This window comes from Ambystoma mexicanum, chromosome 5p, assembly GCF_040938575.1.
Source record: "Ambystoma mexicanum isolate Mex_15411 chromosome 5p, UKY_AmexF1_1, whole genome shotgun sequence".
Classification (NCBI taxonomy): Eukaryota; Metazoa; Chordata; class Amphibia; order Caudata; family Ambystomatidae; genus Ambystoma; species Ambystoma mexicanum.
The window spans coordinates 1,156,802,069-1,156,818,235 of record NC_090930.1 but is presented as its reverse complement, the minus strand read 5'-3'; the positions used below and the strand labels follow the sequence as shown (position 1 = coordinate 1,156,818,235).

The 16,167-nt window shown below is 45.3% G+C and overlaps 1 protein-coding gene across 1 annotated transcript in view; it reads left to right on the top strand.

The window, feature by feature from the left end:
- LOC138481477 (Y+L amino acid transporter 2-like) overlaps positions 1-16,167 on the top strand; it is a 501,185-nt gene that overhangs the window by 25,640 nt on the left and 459,378 nt on the right. Inside the window, exon 2 of the mRNA XM_069613643.1 lies at positions 3-574. Coding sequence (XP_069469744.1) covers positions 130-574 — 445 coding nt within the window. The 5' untranslated portion in view covers positions 3-129. The remainder of the gene's footprint in view (positions 1-2; positions 575-16,167) is intronic.

Below are 16,167 nucleotides of genomic sequence, written 5' to 3'. Positions count from 1 at the left end.
AGGTTCCGGATGTTCTTGCTGTCATTTAATCGTACATCAGGCTTGCGACGCGATAAGAAAACTGAATGACCAGTTGCCTCACCTACAGTACTTCCTGCAGAAAACCTTGCAAAAGCTAAAAAGTTAATAATGAAAGAAAAGAATAACACTGGTTCCAGAGAGTTGGTGCACCTGAAAAAGGAGATTTCACTGTTTCATGGCGTGTGTTTAATTGTGGGAACTACTATAGGTGCTGGGATTTTTGTGTCTCCGAAAGGAGTTCTCCTGTACAGCGGCTCCTATGGACTCTCACTCATAATTTGGGCTCTTGGAGGGATATTTTCAGTCATTGGATCCCTTTGCTATGCAGAACTTGGAACAACATTCACCAAATCTGGATCAAGCTACATCTATATAAAGGAGTCATTTGGGGGATTTCTGGCTTTTTTAAACCTCTGGTCTAGTCTGCTAATTATTTGCCCGGCTAGTGAGGCAATCCTGGCGCTCACCTTCTCCAACTACCTCATCGAACCTTTCTTTCCATCTTGCCCTCCGCCAGCACTCGCAGTGTACTTGGTAGCCGTCGTGTGTGTTGGTAAGTCTTTCCAACTCACCAAGTTATATATCATACATTTCTAGGGGTGCATACATTAACGCGCTACACAGGACCTTTCTGGGCCCCTGTGTTCTACAGGGTTTCAAAGCACGCATGTTAATCAGCGGATTGAGGAAAAGAAAAACACAGATACAAAAATAAAAGATGGTTCTTTATGAAAAATGTTCAACTGTTTCGGATTTCATAATAGCAGCCCTTCACTAATAGTCATGGGGGCATTTCCCAGTCAATCATTATGGAGGGACATAAAAGGGAAGGCAAAGTACTTCCCTAAACCAGCCTAAGAGCTGCTGAACTGGGCAACTCTCAAGCTAGTTGAGTGGGGATCTCAGGAAGGAAGGAATCAGGGAAACGTGGCAAAGTCTAGACCAGGGGCAATTCATAGGGCAATGGCACACTTCGTCTGGCAATTAAAATAACACGAGACAGTTCTGGGGACATTTCTGGATATGGGTCAAACCAGGGGGAGTGGGTCATGACATTCTGGAGGCAATTTCAGCGCCATTGGGCAAGTCATGGTTTAGTTCTCTGAAAGTCAGAGTGATATGCGGCAAACCAGGGGGCAGTGGGACGTGACATGGGGCATATGTAGAGGCATTGTGGGTTACCTGGTGCAAATCAGGGGGCAATGGAAATGGGATATTGATAATGAGGGTGGCATGGGGTTGATCAGAGGGCAATTGGGACATTGTGAGTAAGAAGAATGGCATATGGCAAATCAGGATCCAATGGGATGTGACATGCGCAGGTCTAATGGCAAGACCACTAGCACGGGGCAATGAAGCAGTTCAGGGGGCAATGAGTGACGTGTGGCAAATCAGGATCCAATGGGATGTGACATGCGCAGGTCTAATGGCAAGACCACTAGCACAGGGCAATGAAGCAGTTCAGGGGGCAATGAGTGACGTGTGGCAAATCAGGATCCAATGGGATGTGACATGCGCAGGTCTAATGGCAAGACCACTAGCACGGGGCAATGAAGCAGTTCAGGGGGCAATGAGTGACGTGTGGCAAATCAGGATCCAATGGGATGTGACATGCGCAGGTCTAATGGCAAGACCACTAGCACGGGGCAATGAAGCAGTTCAGGGGGCAATGAGTGACGTGTGGCAAATCAGGATCCAATGGGATGTGACATGCGCAGGTCTAATGGCAAGACCACTAGCACGGGGCAATGAAGCAGTTCAGGGGGCAATGAGTGACGTGTGGCAAATCAGGATCCAATGGGATGTGACATGCGCAGGTCTAATGGCAAGACCACTAGCACGGGGCAATGAAGCAGTTCAGGGGGCAATGAGTGACGTGTGGCAAATCAGGAAGAAGTGAAATGTCACATGGGGTGGCTTTAGGGGCATTGAGTGTGACGTGACAAATTATGAGAAAATAGGGCTAATGTTGGGGCAATTCGAGTGCCATGTGGGTAATCAGGAGCAGGGTGATGTGACATGGGACCGTTTGAATGGCAATGAAAGTGGAATGGAGCAAAAGAAGGGGCAATAATGGAGGCAATATGTGTGACATGCTGCAAATCACAGAGCAATCACTTGTGATTGTTCATTGCTCTGTTGGTAAATAAGGATACAATATTCAAAGTGTGCTTAAATGGGGCCAGACAATCATTGTAGCGATGAGAGAGTAACCAATGGGCAGTGTAGATTGCTGGTATATCGCCCCAGAAAATTGTGAACCATGTTCAGAAAATATGTTTCGCCCCTTATTGTGAATCGTCAGTGTGGCATAAATTGACATTCTTGTGATTCGGGTATCGAGGCAGGAATGCCCCACTGCTCCAATCCACACCACACTGAGGTCCCCAATACAGGTGAAATACATATTTGAATGATTGTTTCAACCTTTGAGAGCTGTCAGTCTTGGCTTGATAAAGCTAGGTATATAATAATATTGCCCTTTAGGACAATGACAATTTACTCTGGTGCAAAAAGCAAGATTGTCAGCTAATTTGCATGGCCATGGTGAATTGAAGTGTTGCTCTAATATGGAGTGTAACTTCCGGTGATGTCTGCTAGGTGGTTCTGTGTGTATGTGGCTTTTTTTTGTTTTTTTTTGCTGAGTTGGCTTATTCTACTCTCACACTAAAGGTGGATGTGTTTTTTTTTTTAACTCAGCATGATACTGATGGTGAATTGTATGTCAGGATTGCCATCACAATTTGCTGGTGGCAATGCAGATATGTCGCATTTTCCACAGAAAATTGTGATCCCTGTTGTAAACAATGCAATGCTCAGTTTTCCCCACTAATTAGGATATTGGCAATGTTAGCATGTTTTCCCAGGGAAACACTGGCATGGCTCCCCTGGAACTGGCATCACAACTTGCAGGATGTCTGCAAGCCTGCCTGATAAAGGGTTTACTGCAGCAACACTGTCATGCATAATGCTGTTGAAACTGGAATGACAATGATACAATTGCACCAACTGGTGCAGTTTGAAACTGGCTTCTTAATGTTGTAATTGGCATAGCAATGTTAACACTGACAGGCTGGCTTGTTTAACTACATTTTGCCATATTTATTAACCTGGAACACGTCAACACATTTGCAGCTAATACTGGTGGCATACTATGTTCTAGCAGATCTGCAAGTGTTTTTTATTAACTAGCACATGAACAATGATATTCATTAAATGGTAAATCGCTAGACACAACATTTCAAGCATGTTTCATTTATACTGATTTTCAATTAAACCTTTTCCCAGTTTGGTTGTGGCACACTGTATCAGGAACTGTTTTAGTGATGTTGCACATTTATATATTTGACAACGGCGCCTCAGGTCTTTCTATCGACCCCACATTTTTCTGATTGGAATCTGCATGATTTGTGCCAGTGAAATGCTCCTCTATACATGTAGTGAGCATTTTACGTATTGGATTATTTCACATGTTCTGCTATGGAACTGCCAGTTCATTCTAAGGCTTTTCTTATCTATGTGAATCCAGAAATAGGGCTGTTAAATGACTAATTCAACCCATATTCAAAGACGTTCTTTGGGGAGAACATGCTGTTATATTTTTATTTGCTTCAGATAGAGTTGCTTTACCATGAGAATGTCATAGAGTCAAAGTTATGTCAGTGAGCTTATTGTAGGCAAAAAATCCAGGCCGGTAGCTAAAGGTGGTGGAGCCAGAGCCGGCTCAACTCTAGTTAGAGCCAAATGCATGGCTCTGGCTTGGCTCGAGTGTCATTGTGAAAGGTGAGCCCAACTGTAGCCGAGCCAAGCATCACCTCATCCTCTGTTAAATTCACAGAGTGAATTAAAGTTACACCTCCACCCACTGACAGTTAAATGAACAGCATGCAATCAGGTACTTGTATCACAGTACTTAGTTTATCTCTTGGCAAGGATTGCATACTGGTGCATACCTAAAGAAGCAATGGGAGCATGTGTGGCCTTAACGCTGCAACACTACAAAGTGTGCACCCAGAAAACCTACCTTTCACACTTAACCAATCTATGCAGTCTTGGGCAAATCATTCTACTTAAAACGGTATAAATTCCTTTGGCTAACACCTATAAGTGATTCTGTTACATAGATTTGTGAAGATTAGCCATGCATCACATTTAGAAAGATGTGCGAAGATTACCCATGCGTCACATTTAGATAGATTGTGAAGATTAGCCATGCCTCACATTTAGAAAGAATTGTGAAGAATAGCCATGCATGACATTTAGATAGATTTATGAAGATAAGTCATGTATCACATTTGATTTGTGAAAATAGCCATGTGTCTCATTTAGATAGAATTGTCAAGAACAGCCATGCATCACATTTAGATAGATTTGTGAAGATTAGCCATGGGCCACATTAGATTTGTGAAGAATAGCCACATGTGTCACATTTAGATAGATTTGTGAAGAATGGACATGCGTCCTATTTAGATTGAATTGTCAAGAACAGCCATGCGTCACATTTAGGTAGATGTGCAAAGATCAGCCATGCATCACATTTAGATAGATGTGCGAAGATTAGCCATGCATCACATTACGATAGAATTGGGAAGATTAGCCATGCGTTACATTTAGATACATTTGAAAAGAATATTCTTGCCTCACATTTACATAAACTTGTAAAGATTAGCCATGCATCACATTTAGATAGAATTGTGAAGATTAGCCATGCATCACATTACGATAGAATTGTGAAGATTAGCCAATCATCACATTTAGATAGATGTGTGAAGATTAGCCATGCATCACATTACGATAGAATTGTGAAGATTAGCCGTGCGTTACATTTAGATAGATTTGTAAAGATTAGCCATGTATCACATTACAATAGAATTGGGAAGATTAGCCATGCGTTACATTTAGATAGATTTGTAAAGATTATTCTTGCCTCACATTTACATAAACTTGTGAAGATTAGCCATGCATCACATTTAGATAGATGTGTGAAGATTAGCCAATCATCACATTTAGATAGATTTGTAAAGATTAGCCATGCATCACATTACGATAGAATTGTGAAGATTAGCCAATCATCACATTTAGATAGATGTGTGAAGATTAGCCATGCATCACATTACGATAGAATTGTGAAGATTAGCCGTGCGTTACATTTAGATAGATTTGTAAAGATTAGCCATGTATCACATTACAATAGAATTGGGAAGATTAGCCATGCGTTACATTTAGATAGATTTGTAAAGATTATTCTTGCCTCACATTTACATAAACTTGTGAAGATTAGCCATGCATCACATTTAGATAGAATTGTGAAGATTAGCAACCGAGAAAAACTTTGTGAGTACCCAATGTACTAACCCCCCACTCCTGCCCCCCTCCTACACACATCCCTTGTACTATACATGCCCATGGGCTAGCCAAACTACACACAAACACACACCCATTTGGACTTGTCAGGTAAATGGCTCTGGTGTTAGTCCATTGTCTTTTGTCTAGTGTGAAAGAGTTTGTGTGGAAAAAGGGGGGGAGGCAGTGTTTAGGAATATCCTACGTGCTAGGATGGGGAAAAGGTGTTGAAATAAGGGGGATACCATGTCTCGCCCATCGGTGTCCCACTCCCACTCCCGAATGACACCCCATCTAAGGGATCCCCCCTTACTGGTCCACCCCCAGGAACTGGCTCCAATAGCGATGACTGTTTCCTGGGCACCTGGATGACAGATCCCCGGGGCCTAGCTAGGGAGACACCTTCAGGGTTCTCACAAAGCAAACAACCCATCTGCAACCCAACACACACAGACATCAGTTTCTCCTTGTTCTGGACCTATGCTATCCCTCTAGCCTCACTAACCAACCCTGTCTCTTTCTTGCAGAGCCACATGAATGCCTGGAGACTGCCCCTGGGTGGTAGTGATGCGTGGTGCAAACCATAGGCTGAAGTATATCTTAACTTGTTTAATGCTCTTTCCCTTATGAGTTATGTTTCGAACAGAGAAATAGATGATTTACTGCACTGTTTGGTGGGTAAGAGGTTTCGCCTGGGGCATTTTCTTTTACAGTTTAACAAGCTTGCCAGGGCATTTTCTTTTACTCTCCCCTGGGATTTTGGCAGTGGCTAAGTCGTTTCCACATATTACCCACTTTGTGAATGAGGCAGTGACAGGTCACACTGGTCTTGCGTAAGGGGAATACTTGCCTAGACATGAGGATTCCTTAGTTTGGTTCGCAAATCTCCGAATATCCAGGACATATGGGTTCTGACATAGCCCCCGCATGTGTCTGTTGAAATACTGAGGATAGCTCCCTTATGGTTTAAGCACACTAGACGCTGTGCACAATAACCAGCTCCAAGTCTGTGTGAAACAATGACTACCAGAAGCTGAATATTCCACACATTCGTGTTGTTGTATCTCTAGATCTTGAAAGTACAGCTGTAAAGCAAAGGGACTTGTTTACTTTGCAATCTTCTACATGTAAAATTCCATTCAGGATGGCGAAAATAAAGCTAGAATCATTCTTTTTCTTTACGTTTTCGTTTATTTCTCAGGTTTGTTTATATTGTGATTTGCCATCTTTATCAAACAGTGCATAACTGTAGCTCCTTCCAACTGTTCTTTAACACACATTTATATCCCGCAAGCGATCAGAGGATATGTAGTACATTGTCTATAGTGCAGATTGGGATCAACACCCATCGTACATAAAGCTGTGCTCCTGGAAAAATCACGATGCTGTATCTTCCAAAACTGTGATGCCAGGTATATGGTTTCCTGTTAGGGGGGCAGGGAGGCAGGACATCAGGTATAGGTATAGGTACATATAGCTGAGGGCAGGGAGTAACATCCAGGCATTGGGTTGCTGTTGGAGGGGTGGAGAAGACAAGATGAAAGGTATGGGTTTTGTGTTTGGGTGTGGGGAGGCAGACTGCAAAGTGTGCATATTTTGCTGGCGCAGCTCGCAGTTGTCTCATTCCAGTCTGCATGGCTCAGCTCTACCTCAGCTCTCTCCATGAATTCTTTGGCTCCCCCAGCGATAATGGTAGTAGCCCCTGATAGTGCTTTTGTGGACACAGACAGATATTTGTATTGGATTTCTTTTTGTTTCCATCACATACTTCTGGTGAACCTTTGCACTTTTGTCCCAAGGCACTGCTCATTGAGGAAGGTGATATGAGTGCAGCGATAAGCTTTTGAAGCACTGGAATGGTCTAGTGTCCTTCATAATCACCTTCTGTGAAGCAACAGAGCTGGTATTAGGCCCTAAAGGACACTCGGTTTCCGGAATCATCACTACCTCCATTGTCCCACTTTCTTGTATGAGTTCTGATTTATGAGGTTGCACTCAGACTCCTATAGAGTTATATGGAAAAAAAGTAACTTTTTACCTCGCCCCCTCCCCATGTACCATTAACCTATCACTACCCCAACCTCCTGATGTATCAGCCGTACCTGGACCTAGGCAGATATCTGCAGTTTGGTGCTAGACGCACGTCCTTTTCTGTTTCTGAAAACATGTTCACTTATCTGTGGCCCTGGTGTAAGCAAGGCCTGTGGCCTGGTAAGTTGTTTCCACTTTCACAGCTGTTCTGATGCACATTGGCTGGGATTAAAGGTGAGAGATCACTGCTGGGCCTGGTTTTGTGTCCTCAGGCTTCAGGGTTCCCATACAACACGTGCAGCACAGTAGTGGGATGGCTGGAGAGTTCCTAATGAATTCAAGACCACTGTCAAAACTCTGGCAAATCCTCCTGACAGTCGGGGAGAGGCCATAAACCAATCGGTCTTGGTGCCAACCCTAATGCGGCTGTCCACCCCAAACTGCTAAGGCAGATCCCTTCTGCCCGAGAACACAACCAACCCCACATATATTTCGGCCTCACTGGGCTTCGTCAATGGAGGCTAGGTGGGGTCTCTATGAATGGCAAACTCGGGACCCACATCTGAGCATAACGTCCCACTCAGGTCGACACACACAGAAGACTGATGGCTAGAGGGACCTGAATGAATCAGCACCACTGGCAAAGCTCTGGACACACCTTTCAGCCTGCCCGGCCATTACAGAAGGAGAGCAACATTTTGTAGTTATAGTTTGTCTCCCTGTGTGACCGAGGGGATACCCAGACAGAAATCCCTTGCTCGTTGCGCCATAGGGAACCAAACTGCACCTCATTGAGGAGGCCCAACAAGGCCAAGACTTGTCATGTATGCAAAGAGGACGTGGCCTAGCTTTGTTGGGGATTGCTCCCATTGGTGGCAGCACAAGACCGATTTGCACATGACTATCCCCTTGCAATGGCAAAGGCGTGCTGACAATTGGTGGTGTAGAGGGTTGCCCAGAGCACTGGCAGTGGTTAAAAACCATTACAATCTTTTCAATCAATCAATTAATCTTTATTTCAACAAGCAGTGTCATAAAGGCAGCATGAAACAAAAAAGATGCAATGTTACTAACAGCAATAAAAACCTATGGTAAAACTATGCAAACACAATTATTATACACAGTGTGCATGCGCCCTCCTCGAAGCATATAATTCTATAAACTTTTTCCCCCTCATCGTTTTTTGGTTACAGTTTGTCTCCCTATGTGAAAGAGGGTATGCCCAGACGTGAGTCGCTGGCCTGCTGCGCCATAGGGGAGCAAGCTGCACCTCACTTATAAAGCCCAACAAGGCCGCACCGTGTCTGGGGTTACTCGCGTTTTCTTGCAGAATGGACGTGACCTAGCAGTTTGGGCGAGACTGCTCACATGCAGCACTATACTGATTTGCATGTGGCCGGTTCCTTTATGTAATGGCCCAAACAGGCTAAAATACAGTGGTGTGGAAGGTTGTCTAGATCCATCTCATTCTTTTAGTTATATCTCCATGTATCATGTACGTGTTGTCTCAGAAGTCCTCCTTCTATAATGGCAGGAACATAACGGACAGCATCTTGGTGATGGTTCACGTCTTTGTTCTTTGAGGCCAGGCAATTCTGCAAGTCAATATGATGAAGTGCCAACATCAGCAATTTTCAAATACTGCTTGAATTAAGGCAACAGATGGGGCTCATAAACTATTCTTGCATAAGTAAATATGTCATTTCTTCGGGGTCTTCCACAGCCTTCTGTCCATGCACCAAGCAGAGCAGGGCAAGGCACACTCTTCTGTCTCCAGTTTAAATCTCACTTTCTCAATTTTACCCTATTCATTGTCTCAGAATGTCCTTTCCTTCCCTTCACTTCACGTCGTTATGACAGCTTTCTTTATCTCTTTTACTCTCGGTTGCTTTGCTTCTGTCACGTGTTTCTCTAAGTCCCAATTTCCAATTCTACCCTTCTCCTTTCCTTACTCTTAACTACCCCTCTTCTCATGTGTGGGTCTTCTTTCACTTCTTTTGTTAGCCTTAATTTGTTCTGTACTCTCACCAGTTTAGTTCTGGGTACCTTCTCTCTGTGTCTCATTCTCCCATGTTTGATCCCCTGGTATGCTCCTTCCCTTCCCTTACCTGTAGGCCATCCCCCTCTGCCTGGCTGAACTGCAGCCTGCCACACTGTGCAACCAGGATGTGCTCACTCCTCCTCTGCGCCACTGCTGCCAACATTTTGTCTCCTGGCACTCTACCATAGCTTAGAAGTGGGCTGGGGACATAATCGGGTGGTCATCTTTGAATCAGGTAATGTAACCAAGGACACATCCTGTCCTCTGGTAATCCCACTCCCCTAATACAGCTCTGCTGCCACTCTATGCCCGCCAGGCCCTCCCAGCTTGTGTATGCTGGTGGGGCAACAATCTTAGTTAACACCCCCCACCCCCAACTTCACTGCCACAGGTCCTCCAGCTCAGGAACCCAGCTTGGCCCTGTGATACCAGTCTGCTCCAGACCTTCTGCAGCAAGACCCTGCAGCCATTTCCTTTTGCGTCTCAAAGACGTCCTCAGGTAGAAATGACGATGCTCTCCATATACTTGTTACTGGTTGTTAGGGTGCAGGGCTCATTGTGGGAGAAACAATAATAGGAGGGTGCTACCCTGATTTTATCTTCTGGAGCACCTTTGTCCAGCATAGTGGAACCCCTGAATACAAAACCTGGGTTGGATGGCTGATTATAACATGTGATTATGAAACAGTAGTTTATCTTCGGGAACAAAGAATTCAAAATCTAAGAATGTAAGGTTCTCCTTACTTTTACAGGAGGTGCAGATTGTTGTGGTGGGATAAGTATTAAGTACGGGATAAGTACATCCGAGCTGCATCTGTGACTTCCCAAATCATGAAGATACCATCTAGATAGCACGTTCATACTATGATGTTCTTCAATCATATGGTGGTTCACTACTTTCAAGCATGCTTCCTTTTGAAGGTTTTCGAAGGCCCCATAACCAATTTAGCAAAAGGAGTGCAAATTAAGCTCCCATTGCTGTAGCACCTTTTTAAACATAAGGTTCACAGTTGAATGAAAAGAGGTCCTTTAAAGTAAAGTCCAGCATACTAGACAGCATTCCAGTATATTTTAGATAGTTTACAGATCCAGGGATCCAAATTTGCTTTCCTTCTTGCATATCCTGATCATGCCAATTTATGGTATAGAGTGATTTGATGTCAAGGGCAACAGGTGTACATTCTAACTGTCAGCTTATGTCTGCCACTCAATTAAGGATATCCATAAAGTTTCTGATATTTTCATGTACTACTGTAACATACAGCTGGTGGGCAGAATCCTTGTATTCAGAGATCATCTCTGTCTTAAATCCAGTGCCCGAACTTATGACCGCGTCTGGTGAGAAATGCCACCTTCTCGGTGAGGTTAAGCATAAAGTAATCTTTAAATTTAAATCTACGGATAAGCTTGAAAAGATCAGCTTTCATCTTAGTCTTGTAAAGGGAAGCAGAGGACAGAAAGAAAGACCTTTCACTAATATGTGTTTCTGGTCCAGTCAGAGTGTGCATGGATATGCTGTAAATCAACATTGCATTGTTGGCTGATACCATGATTTTAGCTACAAACTTGTGTTCATGTGGTATGTGTTTAGGCTTTTTTTGTCATGACCTCTTGCCCCTTCTTTTCAACTTGAATCTGTGTTTCCCTTTCGCTGTGCTTGATGTTTTTCTGGTATCTACCTACAAAACTCTTCTGAAAATGACACTTTTGGAGTGGGGAGAGTTCTGATATCTCCATTGCTAGGAATGGAAGTTATAGCTAACAAACTTAACAAACTATGTGACATTTCCTTTAAATTCTTGGTTTCCAATTATTTTGCAATTGTATATAGCCAATGTATATAATCCTTCTTGTCTCTTCTGAATTTGTTAGCCTTTCATATTCACAATCTTTATTGTATTTTTAGGGCCTCATTGTAAGTGTACCAGCCAGGATACAATGCCGGTAATTCTGGCTCTGGCATTTGTTTCAGATCAGCACACTTCAAGTTTGCCGGTGGGGGCCATGGACCTCCAGGCAGGCCTGACCTGCCGGCAGTTCAGGCCCCTACCAGCAAATAAATTATCAATTGCCGGCACTATTATTAATGGTGCCAGTGATTCAGGCGATCCCATCCCATGGAGTCCTATCGGCTGGGAATGGGAAGTTACTGGCTCTCCGCCGCCCATAATATCCTGATAATACTGGGAAACAGTGCGGTCGGAGACGGGAAGGCAGGTTTGCCGGTATCACTGATGGCATACCGGAAAACCTATAATGAGGACCTTAGACTTTCATTTAATTTCTTTTGAAGCGTTGGAGCCCACACCAGCTGACTCTAACATGTGGTAGGTGATACCCACCCAAGTTAGTGGTCCAGAATGAAAGGTGGATGCCTCTAATGAGGGTGACTTTAGAGCACTGATGGTAAGGGGTCTAACACATTTAGACCATGTACTGATGGTGGAAGACACCAAGATGTTGATTAGAAATTGATTAGGATGGACTGGAGGCATAGCAGTATTTGGGACAGTGTCGGAGCTCCATGCGCTGACACCACCCTCTGCCTGAGAGACTTTTGGAGGAGTGTGGGGGTGCACGGCTGTGATGCAACGTTGTGTGAGAAGAAAAAGATAAGAGTACTCACAGTGGGTAAACAATAAGGTGCGTGGGAGAACACTGCTGGGCAAGGCAGAAGATGATGTCCAGGTACATTTATTTATTTCCCTGCAGCCGAGCGAGATTAATTGACATCAAATTTAAACTGAACCAACTGCCTACACTGGAGTGTAAAGGTCCAAGAATGGGCCTAGGAAAACTAGCAAGAGCTTGTTGTTCAAGCAAAAGGGAAGATTCCTTAGAAACCTTGAAACATTTATCTTTCTACTGTGAACCAACTCGCAATTTGAGGAAATTATATTTGAAACTATTTGTATATGGTCATTTTGAAAATGCTAGTGAGTCGTTATGGAATAGCTTGATGGGAGTTAATAATATCACTCTGTTACTTCCGCTTAAAGGTTTTAGGGATGTTATTTGATATGCTGCATACCCAGATTGATGAATTAATTGTTGATCAGTGTGTATTCACATTTTAATCCTGATTGTTGTCATAGAAATGTGAAGCATTTTGTGGTATTCTAGTTTTTGCTTGCATCCTCACCTTGTGGCTGATGATGTATCATGTATTTTCCGTTGATTTATTATTTTGTATTTTGAGACATTTCATGTGTGTAAGGTTTCATTTGAAAACCAGTCACAATAGTAATAAAATCCCAAAGAAGATGATGTTGGTGCTGTAGGCACTTACCGACCTGGAGATAGAAAAGAGGGACTACATAAAGTCAACACATGGGACAGGAAAACAAAAGGTGACAAATGCACATAAAAGCTGTGAGGAGCCGGGAGAGAGACACTTAGAATACAGGCTTCTCCTAACGGCAGGGTGGCAACCCCAAACGATGCCCTAATTATTGTTTATCACTGTCTCTCCTAGTTGTAAGGAAAAAACAACAGGGTAAATTAAAGCTCAAAGAGCCAGAGTGGCAATTGCCTTCCCAAACCGTAGGGAGATACTGATACACAGGGAACGGTTTACTGGGGAAAAGGTTCATCAACGTGCCGATAAGGGCAAGACAAAACAACTAATGAGATTTGTATTGACCGTGGTCCTATTCTCTTGGACACAGGGTAAGGAGCTGGTCTGGTGCTTTATTGGGTGGAGGAAGGTGTCGTGTGGGATATCTGGTCCCAAGCAAAGTTGGGCGTGCTACCTGGCTGGAGGGTAGTCTGGCTTGGTTTGGTTTGTCTGGTCACCAACAACCTGAAGGATGGGAGGGGGCGAGGGAGCGGAAAACCAGGATGGGAGTGGGGGCAACCAGCACTATTATGTGAAAGAGTGCGAGAGGGGGATTAAATCTCGTATTCTTAAATCTAGACAGCTAGAGATGACAAGTGCAAAAAAGGAGGCATCGGGATGGTCATGTAATTTTATTTTAACCTTGATGACTCAAAAGTTCCTTGCAAGAGGGTGGTTGCCCGGGGGGTGGATTGGGTGATACCAAATTATCACAAAAAAATGCACTATCCCACTAGTTATGGGATGGAAAAGCCCATGCTTTCTGGCTTTTTCTCAACTTCATGCAGTAACCCCTGTTGGTCTTGGGGGTATCATAAAATGTTGTGGTGAAGCCACAACAGGTGAGGTCGACCGGTTTCGATGGTTCGTGAGTGATTACCGACCATCTTCTTCAGGACAAGATCGATCTTCATGTGCTACTGAATAGTATCTGTCCTCTTAGTAGGGCAGCAGTAACAGGCTGCAAGGGGATCCTGGAATGGGAGACACAAGAAACATAATTGCAGAGAGGGCATGAGTTAAACTCTAGCTGCAATGTTGCAACAATGGTACATCCAGAGTATAGCTAAAGAACCTGTTGCAAGGCAAGTGAATGCAAACACAAACAAGGTGCTCGCCAATTCAGAGCAGAAAGCCACTGCATTGGTGGCTAAAAACATAGACAAATCAACCCCGTGGGGGAGGGAAGGGAGATGTGGCAAGACCTGTGCACGTGGGGGAAAGGGGGGGGAAAGGGCCGTGGGGTGTGCAGAGGGAGAGAGGGACCTACCTGGAAAGGATGGCTGAGCTGTCCAGGAGGTCCGCTGGGAGCAACAGATGAGCTCTCTCCAGTGGCGTGCCTGCGGGGAAAGCGAAGCAGTGAGGGGCTGGATGAGCCTGGAGTGACGCTAAGAAAAGCGGGGAAAATCACGTACCTGAGGAAATTCGAGGCGGGGACGGAGAACGTTGCGGCCTGCTCAGTCCCAAGACTGTAGGTATACTGAGCGGCTGCAGCGATGAATATCTGCCGCGCCTGACGCTGCATGGGGGCGTGGCAACGCCCATCGTAGGCGCGTAAGCCAATCGGCGGTGAACACGTCACGGCCGTGTTCAGTGGAACGGTGGCCTATCAAGGCGCGGCCCGGGCGGAAGTGTGCACCGCGGGCGGCCAATCAGAGCACACACTGAGGAGGCTGAGGAAGGGGCCGAACGCGCGCCCATATCACTCCACGGGTCACGCCTTGTTCGGCCCCTTCCTCAGCCGTCTCACTCGCTATGTGGCTACTCTTGCTTAGCCCCAGCCCGGCAGCACACACACCTCCCGGAGTGTGTGCTCTGATTGGCCGCCCGCGGTGCACACTTCCGCCCGGGCCGCGCCTTGATAGGCCACCGTTCCACTGAACACGGCCGTGACGTGTTCACCGCCGATTGGCTCACGCGCCTACGACGGGTGTTGCCACGCCCCCATGCAGCGTCAGACGCGGCCGATATTCATCGCTGCAGCCGCTCAGTATACCTACAGTCTTGGGACTGAGCAGGCCGCAGCGTTCTCCGTCTCCGCCTCGAATTTCCTCAGGTATGTGATTTTCCCCGCTTTTCTTAGCGTCACTCCAGGCTCATCCAGCCCCTCACTGCTTCGCTTTCCCCGCAGGCACGCCACTGGAGAGAGCTCATCTGTTGCTCCCAGCGGACCTCCTGGACAGCTCAGCCATCCTTTCCAGGTAGGTCCCTCTCTCCCCTTGCACACCCCACGGCCCTCCCCCCCCTTTCCCCCACGTGCACAGGTCTTGCCACATCTCCCTTCCCTCCCCCACGGGGTTGATTTGTCTATGTTTTTAGCCACCAATGCAGTGGCTTTCTGCTCTGAATTGGCGAGCACCTTGTTTGTGTTTGCATTCACTTGCCTTGCAACAGGTTCTTTAGCTATACTCTGGATGTACCATTGTTGCAACATTGCAGCTAGAGGTTAACTCATGCCCTCTCTGCAATTATGTTTCTTGTGTCTCCCATTCCAGGATCCCCTTGCAGCCTGTTACTGCTGCCCTACTAAGAGAACAGATACTATTCAGTAGCACATGAAGATCGATCTTGTCCTGAAGAAGATGGTCGGTAATCACTCACGAACCATCAAAACCGGTCGACCTCACCTGTTGTGGCTTCACCACAACATTTTATGATACCCCCAAGACCAACAGGGGTTACTGCATGAAGTTGAGAAAAACCCAGAAAGCATGGGCTTTTCCATCCCATAACTAGTGGGATAGTGCATTTTTAGTGATAATTTGGTATCACCCAATCCACCCCCCGGGAAACCACCCTCTTGCAAGGAACTTTTGAGTCATCAAGGTTAAAATAAAATTACATGACCATCCCGATGCCTCCTTTTTTGCACTTGTCATCTCTAGCTGTCTAGATTTAAGAATACGAGATTTAATCCCCCTCTCGCACTCTTTCACATAATAGTGCTGGTTGCCCCCACTCCCATCCTGGTTTTCCGCTCCCTTGCCCCCTCCCATCCTTCAGGTTGTTGGTGACCAGACAAACCAAACCAAGCCAGACTACCCTCCAGCCAGGTAGCACGCCCAACTTTGCCTGGGACCAGATATCCCACACGACACCTTCCTCCACCCAATAAAGCACCAGACCAGCTCCTTACCCTGTGTCCAAGAGAATAGGACCACGGTCAATACAAATCTCATTAGTTGTTTTGTCTTGCCCTTATCGGCACGTTGATGAACCTTTTCCCCAGTAAACCGTTCCCTGTGTATCAGTATCTCCTAGTTGTAAAACATCAACATTTAGCCTCAACTTTCTGTTGTTTTTTTTTTAGGTGGTTATTAGCCTGCTTCATGAGTGCTTCGTGCTTCGGTGTGCTGCCGAAATCTGTAAAAGCGTATCCCTAAACGCCAACGTT